At 37.2% G+C, this 20,199-nt stretch overlaps 1 protein-coding gene across 1 annotated transcript in view; it reads left to right on the top strand.

Moving 5' to 3' along the window:
- Positions 1 to 20,199, top strand: part of LOC108317005 (contactin-associated protein-like 3) — a 224,020-nt gene that overhangs the window by 40,286 nt on the left and 163,535 nt on the right. Inside the window, 1 exon segment of the mRNA XM_037745235.1 lies at positions 17,597 to 17,790. Coding sequence (XP_037601163.1) covers positions 17,597 to 17,790 — 194 coding nt within the window.

The following is a 20,199-nucleotide window of genomic DNA, read 5'->3' as shown; positions in this document are numbered from 1 at the left end:
ACACTTCGTAACTCGTGCTAGTACTTGATTATTCTTTTGTTTATCAAGCTTTCTTCTTTTTATGATTATTATACCTTTAATTGTGAACATTCATTGGATTGGCTCAGTAGTATTTTATGTGAGACAACTTTCCATTTTAATATCTGCATATTCTCCTTTGTTAATGTGAAATAGAAGTGCAGGAGTAGAGATGAAATGGATAATATTGCCAGAAGCAATTTGAAACTGGCTAGGCCAAAGCATGTATGTATTTTGTCCTCTTTTTCTGTTTTCAGAAAGTGCTTACATTAACTCATTCTCAGCCAGAAGCCTTAGTTTATTAATGATTCAGAAGGGCTTCCTTTATATATTGAAAACCGTGAACTCTGATGTGCAGAGTACAGCCAGGGAGCAGGCCCATGGGTTTGAATGGAAATTAATGTTGGTGCGTGGGAATGAATTTCATAGAAAAGGATAATTTAGAAACCTATGTGATAAACTGCAAACACAGAGCAAATGGAGATACACTGGATCGTTTCCCCCCACTTCTTGTATTTCTCCACTATTCAAATGTCCTTCTACTTGACCATGGCTTCTTGGCACACTGACTAGGTTCAGTGATGAAGAAGCAGAGAAAATATTTACTGAATATTTTTAATAAAATATGAATAGTTCAGGATATTTGTAAGGGCCTTTGAATATCAAGATATTTATTTCCCACATTAGAAAGTATAACTCCTATTGAAAACTTAGCACCACGGTTTAAAATCATATTACTAAATGAAAGCAAAATTCTTACATTGGAGAAATGACCCATAAATGGTTTGTTATAGCATGTGATCTTTAACTGTTTGAAATTTCCACTACTGTACAATGCAGTATCCCAGAACAGAACAGCAGTTGAGATTTCATTGTTTTGTATGAGGAATCTAGAGGAAAGAAATTGGTAAAAGTTTATGCAATAATTTAAAAATATAAAGATTATCAATCTCTGACAGAATAATGTAAATGTAGAAAATGTTTAAAATATTTAATTTAACTCACATTTAAATTAAATTCCCCCACATTTTTCTTTTCTTTTCTCCTTCCCTTCCCTTTCCCTTCATTCCCTTCCCTTTCCCCAAGTAGCTGGGATTACCCTTGTCTCAAATGGCTGGGATTACAAGCACTCACCACCACGCCCAGCTCATTTTTGCATCTTTTAGTAGAGATGGGGTTTCACCAGGCTGGTCTCCGACTCCTGGCCTCAGGGGATCCGCCCACGTTGGCCTCTCGAAGTGCTGGGATTACAGGTATGAGCCACCATGCCTGGCCCCCATTTTTCATAAAATCAAAATTCTTGCATATTCCTCTCCTTGGTTTGTAGGTCAGAAGCTACACCAAGCTTCCCAATGTGCCTAGATGTTAGGTATGCCAAAGTACGTGTACAACAAAGGGCCTGAAAAGTAGAATACAGTGGAAAATGTTTTGCCTGAGGATATTGCTGGCTAAATTTTTTATCTGTGCCTCGTAATAGTTCTTAGAACTAGTAAGTCCGATGGCATTCTGTTTTTATGCTTTTTTTTTTCAGATTTGTAGCATGTGACAATGTGAATATGTTACAAATGTTGAATGATTCAGCTGACTATAGGCCAAACAAAATAGCACCAACCTATCTATAGCAAAATGCATTTTGGTTGAAGAGATATATAGATTTTAAAGAAATTAATCTTATTTACTTCTGCAAATAATATGCTTCAGCAGCATATGTAATTTTATTTAATTAAAGTTCGTCTAAAATAGGTTGTTAGTACTATGACGGAAAGTGGCATCCAAACAAAATATTCTTAAGGATATTAATATAGATTAGACATGAGAACAAGAAATATTTGGCTGGTTTGATTCTTTCGGATCACTTTAAAAATTATTTTCAAATTTTTGTAACTTAGGCATAAGTTAAAATACAATCAAATGCATAGATATAAAGTGTGTGGTCTGATTCATATTTACAGATGTATATGCCTGTATTACCAGAGCCCAGATCAGTTACAGATCATTTCATCACCTCTTTGCCATTTGTTAATACTTTTTATCCATTATCTAGGCCCCTTCCACCCATCACTGTTCTAATTTCTTTCATATTATTTAGGTTGGCTTGTGCTTTTGAGATTCAAATAAATGGAGTCACACAGTACCAGAATCATGCAGAAACTTTTGTTCCCAGCTCCTTTAGGGAGCATAAGGCTTCTGAGTTTCATCCATGTTCTTGCATGTGTTTGTAGCACATTTCCTTCTATTGCTGAGTAGATTTCAGTTGTGCTGTTTGTTTATCCAGTCTCTTTAGAATGGACACTTATGGCTTGTTTCCAGTATGGATCTATTATGAATACGTTTCTACAAACATTCTTTTACATTTCTTTTGGGAGTAGAATTTCAGTATGTGAATCTCTTAAGGAACTCAAACCGTTTTCAAAAGCCCTTGAATATGTTGTACTCCCACTGGCAATGCATGTTAATTCCAGTTGCTTCTTGTCCTGGTCAACATTTGGTGTTAAAATCATTAACCATTGGGGAAATGTAAGTTAATATCATAGAGAAATAATGTGTTCTCTAGGATGGCTAAAATTAAAGATTGACAACACCTGTGTACTCTGTTATTCATGGCACCACAAACAACATGAGCTTCAGCATATTTGTATCTGTTTCCTTTGCCTCTGAAGCCCACAGGGGCAATGCAATAGGGCACACCTGAATATTATACTCATAGCAGACTTGTATTGCAGCTGAGAAATAATGAGCTTGGGGAATCTACTGCAGTTATAGCAAGTAGTAAGTGAGAAAGGTCTTTGTGTGGAAGAAAATGTTAACTTCACCTCTCAAGGTTGCCAGCTGCATAAACAGCCACGAAAAAAATGGTCCACAAAAGAGCTTTTAGGGCTTCGTAGTCTTAGCACACCAAACAAACCATGTAGGAGTGCAAGCTGCTTAAAGTGGACTGTCTCTTCATACATTATTATGTGTGAATAACATGATCCTATATAGAGATCTTCTAAGAAATCTGGAAATCTAAAAAACACCAATTAACAAGTGAATTTTAGCAGGTTAACAAGATACAAGATGAATATACAAAAATCAATTCTATTTTTATGTATTAGTAACCATCTGATTATCAAATTAAGAAAATTTCATTCACAATAGCATTAAAAAATAAAATACTTATATGTAAATCTTACAAAAGGTGTGTAGGACCTGTTCGTGGAACACTATAAAACGTAGCTATTAGAGAATAAAGAAGACCCAAATAAATTGAGAGACACACTATGTTTATGGATTGGAAGAAACCAGAATTGTCTTAACTGTCATACTTGGTTGGTAAGAATGTAAATGGTACCACCACCTTGGAGAATAGTTTGGCAGTTTCTTAAAAAGTGAGAGCATATACTTACCGTATAACCCAGCAATTCCACTCCAAAAAATATATTCCCACTGTAAGACTTAAATGTTCATAGCAGCCGAGTACAGTGGCTCACACCTGTAATCCCAGCACTTTGGGAGGGTAAAGTGGGTGGATCACCTGGGGTCAGGAGTTTCAGACCCTATACTGTTCTTGTGGTAGAGAATCAGTCTCGCAAGTTCTGATCGTTTTATAAGGGGAAACCACTTTTGCTTGATTATCATTCTCTCTTGTTTGCTGCCATCTAAGATATGTTTTTCACCTTCTGCCATGATTGTGAGGCTTCTTTAGCCACGTGAAACTGTGAGTCCATTAAACCTTTTTTTCTTTATGAATTATCCAGACTCGGATATGTCTTTATCAGCAGCATGAAAATGGACTAATACAGTAGACAAAAACTAGAAACAACTCAAATGTCCATCAGCTACTGAATGTGGCATATTCATTGAACTGCTTGCTATTTAGTAGTAAAATTAAAGAAGCTACTGATATGCCATGATTTCTTTAAGTACTTAGTTGTTCCTTAATGTTATAAATTATTCTTAAGGCGGAATGCCATCCCACTCCTTTCTAGGATTTTCATGTTACTTCCTTAAAATTGCATTCTTCCTTCTAAAAATTTTGTCCTTTCACTTTTTTCCTTTTCCAAAAAATCCAGTGATATATGTGATAGCTCAACTGTCGCGCAACTTTTGGCAAGAAAGATGAGGTTGAATAGGAAACTTCCTGTTTACCAGAGGCAGCTGGAATCATTCAAGAATAAAGGGACACTGTATTCACCATCATATTACCAACTTCTGCTTTGGGAAGATGAAATACATGTCTTATATATTATTCTTTCTGATCAGTATATTTTAAAAGGCACTTTATATATAAAACAAACATAAGAATGAAAAAATGTAGGGAAGACAGACCATCTAGGAACCTGAGCACTTGAGAAAATTATAGACATAGAAAACAAATTAATGGTTGCTATGTATAAATGTTAGCGATGGAGAGGATTGTTGTGGTAGTGAAGTAGTTCTCTTTCTTGATTGTGGTGGGAGTTTTGGACCCTGCACATGTCATACAACTAGATAGACACATCCTTTTCTGGTTTCGATATTGTACTGTAATTTTATAAGATGTAATCGTTGGTAGAAGCTAAGGAAAGTGTACACGTCACTTCTCTGTACTCTTTGCCAAGTCATGTGAAGCTATATTTCAAAGTAATTTTTTTCTTAAATAACATTTAATTTCTGACTGGAAGTTTAATTTGTGTTTCAAAGCTGATTCAAAAGGACTATGGCCAATGATGAAAATGGTAAAATACAACAGTAGGTCCTATAACCGGCTCTCCTACCTTAGTTGTTAAAGTCAGTGTTAAGGGAGGCATTCCAGAAATTCTGTAGGACATGTTGGAGATTTACCTATTTTCTTTCACATTAATTTTTGCCAACTAGATGTTTTTAGGTTGTCATATTTTTCCAAAGAATTCAGTGGGACAAACTTTAGCAGAATTCTAATCCCCCACATTTTCCTTGATGTGCACTTACCTCTAAAAATATTTCTTTGTCATTAGCAACTTAAACATTATTGTAATGTTTAGAGGACATTACTTTTGCATCATATTTTGATACTATCATATTATATGTAATAATAAATGCATGTCTCTTTTTATACAGGGCTTTCACATCAATTCATAAATTATCATTAGTTTAACTACAAATATCCTTGGGAAAAATGTAAATATTACCAACTCTTTTTTTAGGGGCTGGGCTAGGAGATTTTGGTTGAGTGAGCAGTCAATCACATGCAGATGGATAATTTGGTATTCACTAAAATAGTCACTTCTCAGAATTTCACCATTGTGTTTCCTTGCATGATATCAACTGACTTTTAATAAAAAGGAAAAATACATGTGTTTAATCACTACCTGAAGAAAGTAAACTCACTATTTGTGGGAAATAGAATACAATGAGAGGGGCGCAGTCAGCCTCAGGGTGCTCTGATGCCATTCCAACCCTCTCCTCATAGGCCCGGTTTGTATATCACTTTTGCCTGGTTGTTTCCACTCACCAAATGAAGAGAATGACTTCTTTGCCTGCTCAAGTGATATTTTGAGTTTATATGTTTTATCAAATAATTTATTGGATGTATGAAAAATGCACACTGATGGTTTTATTGAATTATGCAGTTAGTTACCAAGATGAATAGAACTACACCTACCCAAAATTCAAGATGTAGTGGATATATGGGAAAAGGTTATAGGCTGAGTCATTTAAACCATTAGGGCCCTTTCTGACATTTTCTGTGAGGGCAAACTGGAGTTCTCAGTGGAGTGCATGTGAGTTTCTGCCAATGGCCAGTGGAGCAAGAGGGAACACTACCCCAACTTCTGGGGTGATAAAGGATTTCTCACTGTTCCACCATTCTCACTGTTTCACCATTTTGTTTTAACTATTCCAGCTGAACTTTAATTGCTGACCTCTAGTTTCATCTATCTAAGATGAACTCCTGCTCACATCTCTCCCTGCAAGATTCGTATCTCTTTAGATTTTAGGCCAGGTGGTTGTTCTGCAAGCTGAACTCTCCATTGAATTTGTAAAATATCACAAACTTGAAGTTTGTTTTAAGGGTGGAAATGAGGCTGCTTATAGCTTTCTGCTTCCTGGGGCAGAAGCCTGAAGTTCCATCCCATAGATTTTGATAAATTGTATTTTCATTTTCATTGAGTTTGAAGTACTTGCTAATTTCCCTTTTAATTTCTTCTTTAATTCATTGATTATGAAGTATGTGTTATTAGTTTCCTAACATTTCTGGATTTTTCAGAGAAGTTGCTGTTGTGGATTTTTCTATTTTAATCTATTGTATATCACAGAGATATACGTTACATGATTTAAATTATGTTAACTTTGTTAAAACTTGTTTAATGGTCTATTTTGGTAAAAGTTCCAAGTGAACTTGAAAGAATGCATGTTCTTCTGTTAGGTGAAGCATTCCATAAGTATCAATGAATGATATAGGTTGAGAGTGATAATTAATACTTCTGAATCCCTATTTTCTGTCTTCTTGTGCAGTTACTAAGACAGGGTACTAGAATCTCCTACCATAATGGTGGATTTATCTATTTCTTTCAGTTTTACTAGGTTTCACCTCATGTATTTTGAAGTCCCATTATTAAGTGTTTGCATGTTTAGGATTATGTCCTCTGATGAAATAACATCTTTGTCATTATGAAATAATTTTCTTTACTTTTTGTAATATTTTTTTGCACTGGAATCTACTTTGTCTAATATAACCAATCCAGCTTTTTTTTGACTAGTGTTAGCATAATATTTATTTTTTTCCATGTGTTTACACTTAGGCTATTTGAGCCTTTTTTATTATTTAAAGTGTGTTTCTTGCAGGCCGCATATATTTGGATCTTACTTTCTCATCTAATCTGACCATCATTGCCATTCAATAGGAGTGTTTGCACTGCTTACCTTTAGTATGATTGTTTATATGATTAAAGCATAACATCTACTATTTGTTTTTTATTTATTCTATTATTTGTCCATTTTCAAAGCTCTTAGGGAATGTAGATGCATTTTGTAAGAGAATAAATTTTATAAATTATTATATACACTCTGACATTTTAACAATAATTGCATTTCTTTTTTATAAATACATTTTTGGTTGGCTGAATAGTCTTTCTTTGTCAACCTGCTAAGGTTGAAGGAAATACTGCTGAAATAGGACCAGTACACAAAGACAGATTTTGAGGGAGGGTTTCTGTATTTTTTACTTTCAAATAGCATAGTTGAAAAAGACTGTAGTACCTGATTCTTTATTTGTGTTAGAACTTTTTTTTTCAAAATGAAATTAGATCTCAGGTAAATGTTTAAATTCTCCTCAGCAAAAAGGCAGATGTACTGACAAAAAGCATGGCCGTTTAAAGCCTATAAATTTCAGAAGTGGAAGAAGGGAGTTTATTTAAAGCCAACTTCACTCCTCTTCCCTATAAATACATATAATCACACTGGAGTATAGGAGCTGTGACAGTCCCTACCTATCTCACGTCTCACTTCCTACTTCCTGCTCACCCTAGGTAATACATGAAATTTTTAATGACTCTGCTGTATATTAAAATGCAATTAGATGAGGAAAGAAACAAACATATATCTGGATAAAATCGCATTTGAGACAGTTTGTTATCTTAATGGGAAATGTCTCATGAAGACAAGGTTGATTAAACTATATATTTATTTGCTTTATATATAGAAGCCCCTAATAGTGGCTGGCTTTGCACATTACTTTGTTTACTTATATTTTGTGCCCTTGAATATCTTTCAGCCCTGGTACTCATCAAATGTTAAGGAAGGTGTAAGATTATGGTGATATGATGATAATTGTAATGGTAATTATTGATGATGATGATGATGATTTACCTGTGTATCATTTCCCCCATAAACCAAGTCAATATGTACTCTGTGACAGTGCTGCCACTTATGACCAAATACTATAGTTATGGGAATTTTAATTTTTGTTGTTAGTCAGAAGCAATTAAGGCTCCAGCTGAGGGGTTTCTACATTTTGTTCACACAGCCCCTTGCCCCAGAGAGTCAAATGTAACTTTGTCCTGAAGTAAATGAAGAATTGTAACAAACAGATATAACTATATAGAGACATAATCATGCCAGATTATTTATAACCAGCAAGTACTAAGTGATTGACAAATCGTGTGAATATATTCATGGCCAGGGATAAAAATGAAACATAAGCTGATTTTTAAAAATAATACCTTTCCATGTGTCTTAATTAGTGATTTTATTTTCTCATCTGTAAGGCAGATATGATAAGGACAACCCACTGGATGCTTTTAGAAATAAAAAATGATAATGCGCATGAAAGTGTCTGGTAGAATTCTCTGCGTACAATATATGCTTCACAGTTTTTCACTTCTCCCTTTTCCCGTGTTTTCCATTATAAAATAAGTGGCAGACTTTAATAATTTCCTCAGAAGTTGAAAACTTTTAACTGTATACAACAGTAGATAAGATAAATTCTATGTTGCTTGAACATTTAGGGACAAAACACTGTGTGCAGATCAGCATCTTCACTGTGGTACCAATATCAGCCTTTGTAAAAACCAATTACCCTTAAAAAAATAACATCTGCTGTTCCTCAAGCCATATAAAGTGTAAGATAAAGTTTCAGTTGCTCAACATATTTTAATCTCATTCCAGTACTGAAACGCCTGTGCTAGAATGTATATTATGAATGGAGGGGATGAGGTTTTGTAATTCACAGGCTCTGCGGGGTAGAATTCTGGTATTTTAACTCAGGTGCAGTGTCTTGTCAGAGGCAGGGGAAGGAGGAGGTTGAAGTGGAGAAGAAATGTTTATGGTGGTGGGGAGGCTGAGCTAGAGGATATGACATAACTGCTTCCTCTGTTCTGTGTACAAAGTTTTGGTGAACATAGAAAAGATGCTTCCAGGTTGAATAGAAGTCAATACATGTATAACCCTGACTTAACAAATAAAAGACTTTCATTTGTTTAAATTTAAGGAAAACAAAAATTAAATATAACATCACATTTGAATAATAGTTTAGTTACAAAGTGCTTTAGTACCAATTATTTCATTGTCTTTCTTACAGTCTTATGAGATGGTTTATATGACTCTTATTCACCCCACTGTCCCATTTCATGGTTTTTTTTTTTTTTTACACAAAGGATAACATTTTTGTCTAAGAGAGGCTGAGTAACTTGACAATTACCACACGCTAGTTGGGGGTGGAGTCAGCCAACTTCCTCTCTCTTTCCATTACCCATAGTGGCCTTCAATACCAACCATTAAAGCTGCCTTTAACAAAGGCACGCAGACAAGTGCTATCTAGTAGTGCATAGCTCAGTCACGTTGTGTTTCCACTCAGCGTTTAATTAAATTGTGTGCACAGCAGCTCACCCTTAAAACCCAGCTGGGATTGCAGATTCCCTGAGGCTACAATACCCTGATGAAATTATTTGCTAACACCAGAATTTCATTACTTTATCAGTAATGGCTGAAAATATGGCTTATTTGCATTTGAATACTACTTCTTCATCAAAGTTAAAATCAAGTTACTGAAGTGTGTCATCTGTTAGCAGAAGTGCAACTATTAACACCAACAAACTAACAAACTGTGAGGGATGCTGAGAAGAGGGATGGCCAGTGGCTCCTGCTTCCTCTAATGAGAACGTGCAATCCGAGGGGGGCACAGCAGAACTGTGTCGACTCATTTTTCCTCCTTGTGCGTCTCTGCATGTGTTCTCATAGTAATTACTTTTCTAAACCTGGAATGAGAGGGAATGAAGATACCAAAGAAAGGTTATGAAATACAAGCTAAAGAGGATGCCATTCATGCTGACCAACCAGGATTAGGGGAAGAAACAAAAATATTGAATAGTTCCTCAGAAGTTTAACTATGTGCATAAAATACAACATCCAGCCTAAGATGATGGTTTGGCTGGTAGCATCTCTTTCACCTTCTCCCAACTCTTTTAAAACAACAAAATAATAATAATAAAACAGAAAAAGAGACACAGTTTCAGTAGTGTTGTACCTAGTACTATTGATTACTAGTTAGGCCAACCCCAGAAGGATCTCCCACCAATTAAATTTTACATAGGCTTAGGAGAGAACAGTAGATCTGGTAGAGTCAACAGGAAGGTGCCAGGAGGTAAAACCCCATTGGCACTGTGCACTCACCCTTCCACAGCCCAGGCCTTGCCTGACCAGGAGCAGGGAAGGATGCCCTGCCGCATGGGGGCTGCTTCCTTAGGTAGCCAGACCTGCTCACTCCCAAACTTCTTCATAGCTTTTGTACATTTATTTGAGAATCACCATATCCCATGATTATCATCAAAATTATGTGATACAAATTTAATTGCACAGGTTCTGGATCTAAAGCTTGAGATGTGTAAATGTAGGTGAGCTGCTCACCATCCATATGGAGGATGGTAATGAGGCCTTGTCTTTTAAAGGTACTTTAGAAATTAAATGCAAAATCCATGTAAAGGGAACTCTGTGCCTGACCCAGAGTTCTCAAATGCTCAATACATATTCATTGTTAAATTGAGTAATTATGGAAGTGGGTAGATGGAATTCTGTTACATCCTGAAAAGTAAAGTTGGAAGAAAGAATGAACAGAGGGAAGAAACTGTAGAAGCAGTTTCCACTGAGTACTGCAGAAGTCCATGCACTGTCTCTGGCAGGGGCTCATGTAAATATTGCCATAGATCATCCAGGAATAAATCTTGCCTGATCTAGGAAACCATGTTGCGTGAGTGGAAGATGCCCCTGGTCTACAATAGCACAACATTCAACTTTGAACAAGAGCTGTGTTTACCTCCTAGCTGTCTGGCTTAAGAAAGATGTGGAACATTTTAGTGTCAACCAGATACACAGTATTTGTTTCCAATAATTTTTCATCCTGTCTACTAGATCAAATTCCTGACTCTTCAAGTCACAACATGGAACAATAAAAAGCAAAACAAATAAAAAATTATATCTATATGTGTGTGTGTGTGTGTGCGTGTGTGTGTGTGTACATACCTATATATGTGTGTGTGTGTGTGTGTATATATATATATATATATATATATAATACAAACTTAAGAAGTGCTTTTCTCTGGGATAATTTATATATATATATATGTATACATATATACTTTTTTATTGTACTTTAGGTTCTGGGGTACATGTGCAGATCATGCAGGATTGTTGCATAGGTACATACATGGCAATGTGGTTTGCTGCCTCCATCCCCCCATCACCTATATCTGGCATTTCTCCCCATGTTATGTCTCCCAAATCTCCCTACCCCCCACTGTCCCTCCCCAAGTCCCCCCCAACAGACTTCAGTGTGTGTTGCTCCCCTCCCTGTGTCCATGTGTTCTCACTGTTCAACACCCATCTATGAGTGAGAACGTGCGGTGTTTGATTTTCTGTTCTTGTGTCGGTTTGCTCAGAATGATGGTTTCCAGATTCATCCATGTCCCTACAAAGGAAATGAAATCATCATTTTTTATGGCTGCATAGCATTCCATGGTGTATATGTGCCACATTTTCCTTGTCTAGCCTATCATGGATGGGCATTTGGGTTGGTTTCAAGTCTTTGCTATTGTAAATAGTGCCACAATGAACATACATGTGCATGTGTCTTTATAATAGAATGATTTATAATCCTTTGGATATGTATCCAGAAATGGGACTACTGGGTCAAATGGAATTTCTATTTCTGGGTCCTTGAGGAATCGCCACACTGTCTTCCACAATGCTGAACTAGTTTACACTCCCACCAAAAGTGTAAAAGTGTTGCCATTTCTCCACATCCTCTCCAGCATCTGTTGTCTCCAGATTTCTTAATGATTGCCATTCTAACTGGCGTGAGGTGGGGTATCTCAATGTGGTTTTGATTTGCATTTCTCTAATGACCAGCGATGATGAGCAGTTTTTCATATGTTTATTGGCCTCATATATGTCTTTTGAAAAGCGTCTGTTCATGTTCTTTGCCCGCTTTTGAATGGGTTGGTTGGTTTGTTTGTTTTGTAAATCTGTTTTAGTTTTTTGTAGATTCTGGATATTAGCCCTTTGTCAGATGGGTAGATTTTAAAAAATGTTTCCCTATTCTGTTGATTGCCAGTTCACTCTAATGATTGTTTCTTTTGCTGTATGGAAGCTCTGGCATTTAATTAGATCCCGTTTGTCTATTATTGGCTTTTGTTGCCAATGCTTTTGGTGTTTTAGTCATGAAGTCCTTGCCTATGCCTATGTCCTGAATGGTTTTGTCTAGGTTTTATTCTAGGGTTTTTATGGTGTTAGATCTTATGTTTAAGTTTTTAATCTATCTGGAGTTAATTTTAGTGTAGGGTGTCAGGAAGGGGATCCAGTTTCTGTTTTCTGCACATGGCTAGCCAGTTATCCCACCATCATTTATTAAACAGGGAATCCTTTCCCCATTGCGTGTTTTTGTCAGGTTTGTCAAAAATCAGATGGCTGTAGATGTGTGGCATGCCTCCGAGGCCTCTGTTCTGTTCCATTGGTGTATATCTCTGTTTTGGTACCAGTACCATGCTGTTTTGATTACTGTAGCCTTGTAGTAAAGTTTGAAGTCAGGTAGCATGATGCCTCCAGCTTTGTTCTTTTTCCTTTGGATTCTCTTGGCTATGTAGGCTCTCTTTTGGTTCCATATGAAGTTTAAGGTGTTTTTTTCCAGTTCTTTGAAAAGGGTCATAGGTAGCTTGATGAGGATAGCATTGAATCTATTACTTTGGGCAGTATGGCCATTTTTACAGTATTGATTCTTCCTAACCGTGAGCACGGAATACTTTTCCATCTATTTATGTCCTCTCTTACTTTGTTGAGCAGGGGTTCATAGTTCTTCTTGAAGAGGTCCTTTACATCCTTTGTTAGTTGTATTCCTAGGTAATTTATTCTCTTTGTAGCAATTGTGCATGGCAGTTTGTTCTTGATTTGGCTCTCTGTTAGTATGCTATTGGTGTGTACAAAGGTTTGTGATTTCTGCACATTGATTTTGTATCCTGAGACTTTGCTGAAGTTGCTTATCAGTTTCAGGAGATTTTGGGCTGAGATGATGGGGTCTTCTAAATATACAATCATGTCGTCTTCAAATAGAGACAATTTGACTTCCTCCTTTCCTAATTGAATACCCTTTATTTCTTTTTCTTGCCTGATTGCTCTGGCTAGAACTTCCAATACTATATTGAATAGAAGTGGTGAGAGAGGGCATCCATATCTAGTGACAGATTTCAAAGGGAATGCTTCCAGTTTTTGCCCATTCAGTATGATATTGGCTGTGGGTTTGTCATTAATAGCTTTTATTGTTTTGAGATACATTCCATTGATACATAGTTTATTGAGAGTTTTTAGCATAAGGGCAGTTGAATTTTATCAAAGGCCTTCTATTTCATCTATTGAGGAAATCATGTGATTTTTGTCTTTGGTTCTGTTTATGTGGTGGATTACATTTATAAGCTTGCATATGTTGAACCAGCCTTGCATCCCCGGGATGAAGCCTAACTTGATCATGGTGGATAAGCTTTTTGATGTGTTGTAGTTGGTTTGCCAGTATTTTATCAAAGATTTTTGCATCTGTGTTCATCATGGATATTGGCCTGAAGTTTTCTTTTTTTGTTGAGTCTTGGGGGGTTTTGGTATCAAGATGATGTCGGTCTCATAAAATGACTTGGGAAGAATTCCCTCTTTTTGGATTGTTTGGAATAGTTTCAGAAGGAGTGATACCAGCTCCTCTTTGTACATCTGGTAGAATTCAGCTGTGAACCCATCTGGACCTGGGCATTTTTTGGTTGGTGCGCTATTAATTGCTACCTCAACTTCAGCCCTTTTTAATTGGTCTATTCAGGGTTTCAACTTCTTCCTGGTTTAGGCTTGGGAGGGTGCAAGTGTCCAGGAATTTATCCATTTCTTCCAGGTTTACTAGTTTTTGTGCATAGAGTTGTTTGTAGTAATCTCTGATGGTAGTTTGTATTTCTGTGGAACTGATGGTGATATCCCCTTTAGTGTTTTTATTGCTTCTATTTGATTATTCTCCCTTTTCTTTTTTATTATTCTGGCTTGGAGTCTATTTTGTTGGTCTTTTCAAAACACCAGCTCCTGGATTTATTGATTTTTTGAAGGGTTTTTTGTGTCTCTATCTCCTTCAATTCTGCTCTGATCTTAGCTATTTCTTGTCTTCTGCTAGGTTTTGAATTTTTTTGATCTTGCTCCCTCTAGCTCTTTCAATTTTGATGATAGGGTGTCAATTTTTGATCTCTCCTTGCTTCTCATGTGGGCAGTTATTGCTATATATTTTCCTCTAGATACTGCTTTAAATGTGTCCCAGAGATTCTGGTATGTTGTGTATTTGTTCTCATTGGTTTCGAAGAACGTGTTTATTTCTGCCTTCATTTCATTGTTTATCCACTCAACATTCAAGAACCAGTTGTTCAGTTTCCATGAAGTTGTGCAGTTCTAAGTTAGTTTCTGAATTATGAGTTCTAATTTGATTGCACTGTGGTCTGAGAGACTGTTTGTTATGATTTCTGTTCTTTTGCATTTGTTGAGGATTGATTTACTTCCAATTATGTGGTCAGTTTTAGAGTAGGTCCGATGAGGTGCTGAGAAGAATGTATATTCTGTGGATTTGGGGTGGAGGGTTCTATAGATGTCTATTAGGTTTGCTTGGTCCAGATCTGAGTTCAAGTCCTGGATATACTTGTTAATTTTCTGTCTCGTTGCTCTAATATTGACAGTGAAGTATTAAAGTCTCTCATTATTATTGTGTGGGAGTCTAAGTCTCTTTGTAGGTTGGTAAGAGCTTGCTTTATGTATCTGGGTGTTCCTGTATTGGGTGCGTATATATTTAGGATCATTAGCTCTTCTTGTTGCATTGATCCTTTTACCATTATGTAATGCCCTTCTTTGTCTCTTTTGATCTTTGTTGGTTTAAAGTCTCTTTATCAGAGACTAGGATTGCAAGTCCTGCTTTTTTTTTTTTTGCTCATCAGACTCATTCTCTGTCCAACCTTGTTCCTTTGCTGGTGAGGAGTTTGATCCCTTGGAGGAAGAGCGGTGTTCTGGTTTTGGGTATTTTCATCCTTTTTGCTCTGGTTTCTTCCCATCTTTGTGGATTTATCTACTTGTGGTCTTTGTGGTTCGTGACTTTCAGATGGGGTCTCTGAGTGGACGTCCTTTTTGTTGCTGATGAAGTTATTTCTATTTCTTAGTTTTCCTTCTAACAGTCAGGCCCCTCTGCTGTAGGACTGCTGGAGGTCCACTCCAGACCCTGCTTGCCTGGGGATCACCTGCAGCAGCTGCAGAACAGTAAGAGTCACTGCCAGTTTCTTCTTCTGTTATCTTTGTCCCAGTAGAATACCCGCCAGATGTCAGCCTGTGCTCTCCTTTATGAGGTGTTTCTTTGGTTATATGGGTTCAGGGAGATGCCTGAGGAGACAGTCTGTCCCTTATAGGAGGTCAAGTGCTGAGCTGGGAGCTCCATTGTTCTGTACAGAGCTCCTGGGCAGGTACGTTTAAGTCTGCTGCAGTGGAACTCATAACTGCCTTTTTTCCCAGGTGCTGTCTCCTGGGAATGTGGGGCTTTATTTATAAGTTCCTGATGTGCTGCAGCATTTTTTCAGATATGCCCTACCCAGCAAGGAGGTAGTCTAGTCATAGTCTGCCAGCAGAGGTGTTGCTGAGCTGCTGTGGGCTCTGCCCAGCTGCTGTGTGAACTTCCTTGCAGCTTTGTTTACAGAGGTGCGGTTAGAACTGCCATTGCAGACTGCCTTGGTAATGGCGGACTGCCTCGGTAATGGCTGACGCCCTTCCCCCCAACACTGAGCTGGACCGTTCCAGGTCCAGCTGCACTTGCCGTGAAACTCTTAATCCAGAGCATTTCAGATTGCTTGTCTTTGTTGAGGTGGGACCTGCTGAGCCAAATCACCTGGCTCCTTGTTTCAATCCCCCCATTTTTTTTTTTCAATTCAACGTATGGCTCTGTATCCCAGGTGTTCCAGGCAACAGTTGAAATGGTCGCTCAGATTTGTGTGAGTTTTTGTGTGGAGACCCAGGGCGCGTGCTTAAACAGCTGTGCTGGAAACTCATGGCGCTTTTCCGCCTGGGAATCTCCTGGTCTGTGGGCAGTAAAAACTTGTTTGGAAATGCAGTGATCACTCACCCTCTGCACTGTTCTTGCTGGGAACTGCACTCCAGAGCTGTTCCTATTCGGCCATATTCTCTCTCGGATAGTTTTGTTGCACTCCGGGAAAAATATTTTTGAACAAAGATTCACTGCAAAAAATATCTTAGAATCTGAGTTCTAAGAATCTGTAAACTTGGGAATCATAAAGAAACAGTAGTTAAGTGTTTGGTCATCAATTCAAATAGGTGCCTAATATTTATATTTATTATTTAAATGTGAATGTTGCTTTTAAAATATAAATATTTCTCTGCACTTCCCCATAATAACTTAAAGTATAATGTTAATGTCCTCACTTACTCATTTTTACTCCTAGGTATATTCTAATAATATCAAACTTTTTAAGAAATATACTAAAGTACTAAAGTACTTACATGTGGAATTTTAAAAAGTTGAATAAATTCACAGACGTACAAATGAGGACATAATTATAAACACAACTCATAATAATAAAATATACAGTATAAGTCAGTGAATAATAACCAACTGTCTAGAACTTTAAACTTTCTATTGGAGCCTTCAGGTAAGTGGCAGCACCAGGGAGAAATAAAAGCGCGCTGACTCCTCAGCTTGGGAATTGTTTATCAAGTACTCTGTTTTTCTAAACACTGATTATTAAAGAAGTTAAGGTTCTGGAGTATCCCCTAATTCTATTAGACTAGAAAAATGACAAACATCAATAAAACATCAGCAGGCATTCCTATGTTTTTGTTTCAGATGTAGCATTAGTCAGAGCAAAAAGAGCAAATTTTCTGCTCTGCGTCCATCTTCTTCAATACCTGACAGTCTCCTTCTGCTGTGTAAGCCTTGCCCTGGTTTCCCTGCAGTACTGCCAGAGAGAGCAGAGTGCACCAGAACCTGCTTTTGACTCACTTTGACCATTTGCTACTCTCTACTTTGTGTGTGTGTGTGTTTTTTACCAGTATGTCCTCTACACTGTGGTTCCTTGTAACCATCATTCTCCCCTATACTTCTGTGAATTCAACTTTTTGGATGTCCACATGTAAGTGGGATTGCCTCACAAAGCACTCCATATCTGAATTGTTCTTTTAAATATCCATTTCTCCTATGAGACTGTAAGCTCTTTGAGTGTAAAGACAATATATTAACCATCTTTGTTTTATTAGTTCTTAATACTGTACTTTGGAACCTAGTCTCTTATGTTTTGCAAAGGGCAAATCTTACTCAAAGGCTATGAAATACACTCGTTCCAAAAATTGACAGGAATGCCATATTGGCTACCTGCATTAAACAAACATTTCCTCCACCCAGTAGGACACCTGCATTCTAGACTGTCGGGGGTTATCTAGCTAAATGTGAACACAGTTTAGTGTTCATTCTATTGTAAATCTATGATTTTCTAAATACGTATTCATAATTGTGTAGTTTTCTAATCTAGTAACAGCTGTGTTAAATAACTTCCTCCTCTACCATTTTCCTACTTTTTCTGTTTCAAAAAAGGAGCTGGTGGCTGGACCCCACTTGTGTCAAATAAATACCAATGGCTGCAAATTGACCTTGGTGAGAGAATGGAGGTCACTGCTGTGGCCACTCAAGGAGGATATGGGAGCTCTGACTGGGTGACCAGCTACCTCCTGATGTTCAGTGATGGTGGGAGGAACTGGAAGCAGTATCGCCGAGAAGAAAGCATCTGGGTATGTTTTCTAATAATAATAATTGCTACCTATTGCTGCAAACCTATTAGAAAAACAGAATTTTAAGAATTACTTTGAAAAAAATATTCTAAGTAAAAGTAAGGTACGCATTTCATTGAAAACATTGAAAGACAGTCTTGATATTATAGCATTAGTGTAGAAGTTTAAAAATCATGCAAATCGTATATAATTTATTTTTTCTTGGTTTGCTTAATAATTGAACATTGCATCTACTTTATTTTACAGTTGTAGATTGAATTCATTTGTTTATTTTGTCTGATTTGATCTGATATTTTTGAAAGACACTGAAATTTCAAAATGTAATAAATGAGCAGTTTCTGTATGTATGGCAAGTACAGGAACACAGACTTTGAACTTGAAGAATCGTGTGTCCTTTATTAAGTAGCCAGATTTCGTTTTTCATAGACTATAGACCTCTGTGAGATTCTCTGGAATCTGTAAATATCCCTATAACAGTGACATTATTTCTGTTTCTGATTATATGTCAGTGCCTTTTTGGGGAGGTAATTACTTTTTGTTTAACTTTTGTGAATATTGTAAATGTATTTAATTTATTAAAAATATATTTATTATATAGTGTTTGGAAGTAACCCATATCTGTTTAAAATCTTGCTCTGCATTGATTAATAATGTTTAAAATATTATGGGCAGTTTCCTTATAAAAGAGATGCTAAAAGAGAAAACTCATATAAAGTCTGCATTGTATTTGTAATTTGGCTCTTTCTTCCTCCTGAAAAAATACGTCAATGATGGAGGTACCATCAACATTTGTGTTATCCAGTTAAGGAGTTCAGAGGGAAACCATAGCCAAGGCAATGCCATCTGCCACTTTTGCTTACTCTGAAAGTTTACTAGCGTGTGGGGAAAGAGCGTAAAGGTTAAGGTTCTTGCTAATCCAGAACACTTAAAATAATAGATGTCAACTCTCACAATCCCTCCACATGTAGAAATGTGTTGAGCTTCACTGGAACAAATGGTTTACTTTTCCTGGTTCCCTCACAGTGAGAGCTTCCTTTCAAAGTCACTGTGCCTTTCATCTCTGCATCTCTATTACGGATGGACTAAAATCCTAACTCTCAACACCTCAGAATGTGACCTTAATTGGATACAAGGTTTTTACAGGGGTAATCAAGTTAAAATGTAGCCAGGAGGGTTGACCCTAATCTAGTATGACTGGTGTCCTCATAAAAAAGGACCTTTGGACACCACGACAGATGTACACACAGGGAACACGGTGTGAGGACACACAGGGAGGTGGCCCTGTGAGGAGGGAGGATTGGAATGATGCATGGTCAGGTCATGGAACACCGCAGGCACCAGCAGCCAGGAGATGGGCATGGAACAGATCCCTCCCTAGAGCCTCCAGAGGCAGCATGGCCTGCGGGCGCCTTGATCTTGGACATGTGGCCTCCATCACTTTAGCTACCTAGTTTGTGGCACTTTGTTACAGCAGCTCTGGAAAACTGACTCAGCCTCTATAGCCTAATGAGACTAACAGGACTAGGACATCAGGAAATGTTTCCCGAATTAATGATTGAAATTCATCCTCTCCCAGGATGCCTTTTTTGAAAACAGCCACACTATAAAAATGATCCTTTCCAGCTCTGCACATCTCTAGGACTAAGTTTTGGATTAAAGCAATGATACGTAGTGCTATGAGGGTTCGGGACTCTGCCATCCACCATTTTGAGCTAAAAGGTTTTTGGAGATAGGGCTTTATCTTTCCATCTTCTTCATCCTCAATCACTGTGACTGGCAAATTGTAAACCTTTAATAGCTTCATTTCCTACTCTATGACTAACTATACAGAATTTGTATGGTGGAAAAAACGTTAACACTACTGAAGAGAGAACCCACAAAACTAACCAGAGATGGTTCTTGTGAGTGTTCAATCATGAGACACAGACCCAAAGAGACTTTAGAACGAGAGGCCTTGGAGAAAGTGTTACTATGTTGGTTGCTGGAAAATAATTCAGGAGGATATTTCAGAAAGCAGAAGTAATGCAAACAAAAGCAGGGATAATGGATGAGATACCAAGAAAACAGTGAGAGGTAAGGTATGAAATGGCTGTTCCAACTGAGATGGAGAGAACATGGGGAATTTGCTGAAAGTTGTAAAATTGCAAAGAGAGAGGCTGTCGAGTTTGGATTATAAAATACCTATGTAGATTTTTGAGTTTCTTTCTTTTTTAAAAAAAATTTATTTTGATTTTTGTGGGTACATAGTCAGTGTATACATTTATGAGATTCATGAGATTTTTGATACATGCATGCAATGCATAATAATCACATCATATAAAATGGGATCACATCCCCTCAAGTATTTATCCTTTGTGTTACAGACAATTCCAATTATACATGTTTAGTTATTTAAAAATGTACAATTAA

This window comes from Cebus imitator, unplaced genomic scaffold, assembly GCF_001604975.1.
Source record: "Cebus imitator isolate Cc_AM_T3 unplaced genomic scaffold, Cebus_imitator-1.0 Scaffold196, whole genome shotgun sequence".
Lineage (NCBI taxonomy): Eukaryota > Metazoa > Chordata > Mammalia > Primates > Cebidae > Cebus > Cebus imitator.
Note: the sequence above shows the minus strand (reverse complement) of the source record. Positions and strands in the feature narration are given on the sequence as shown.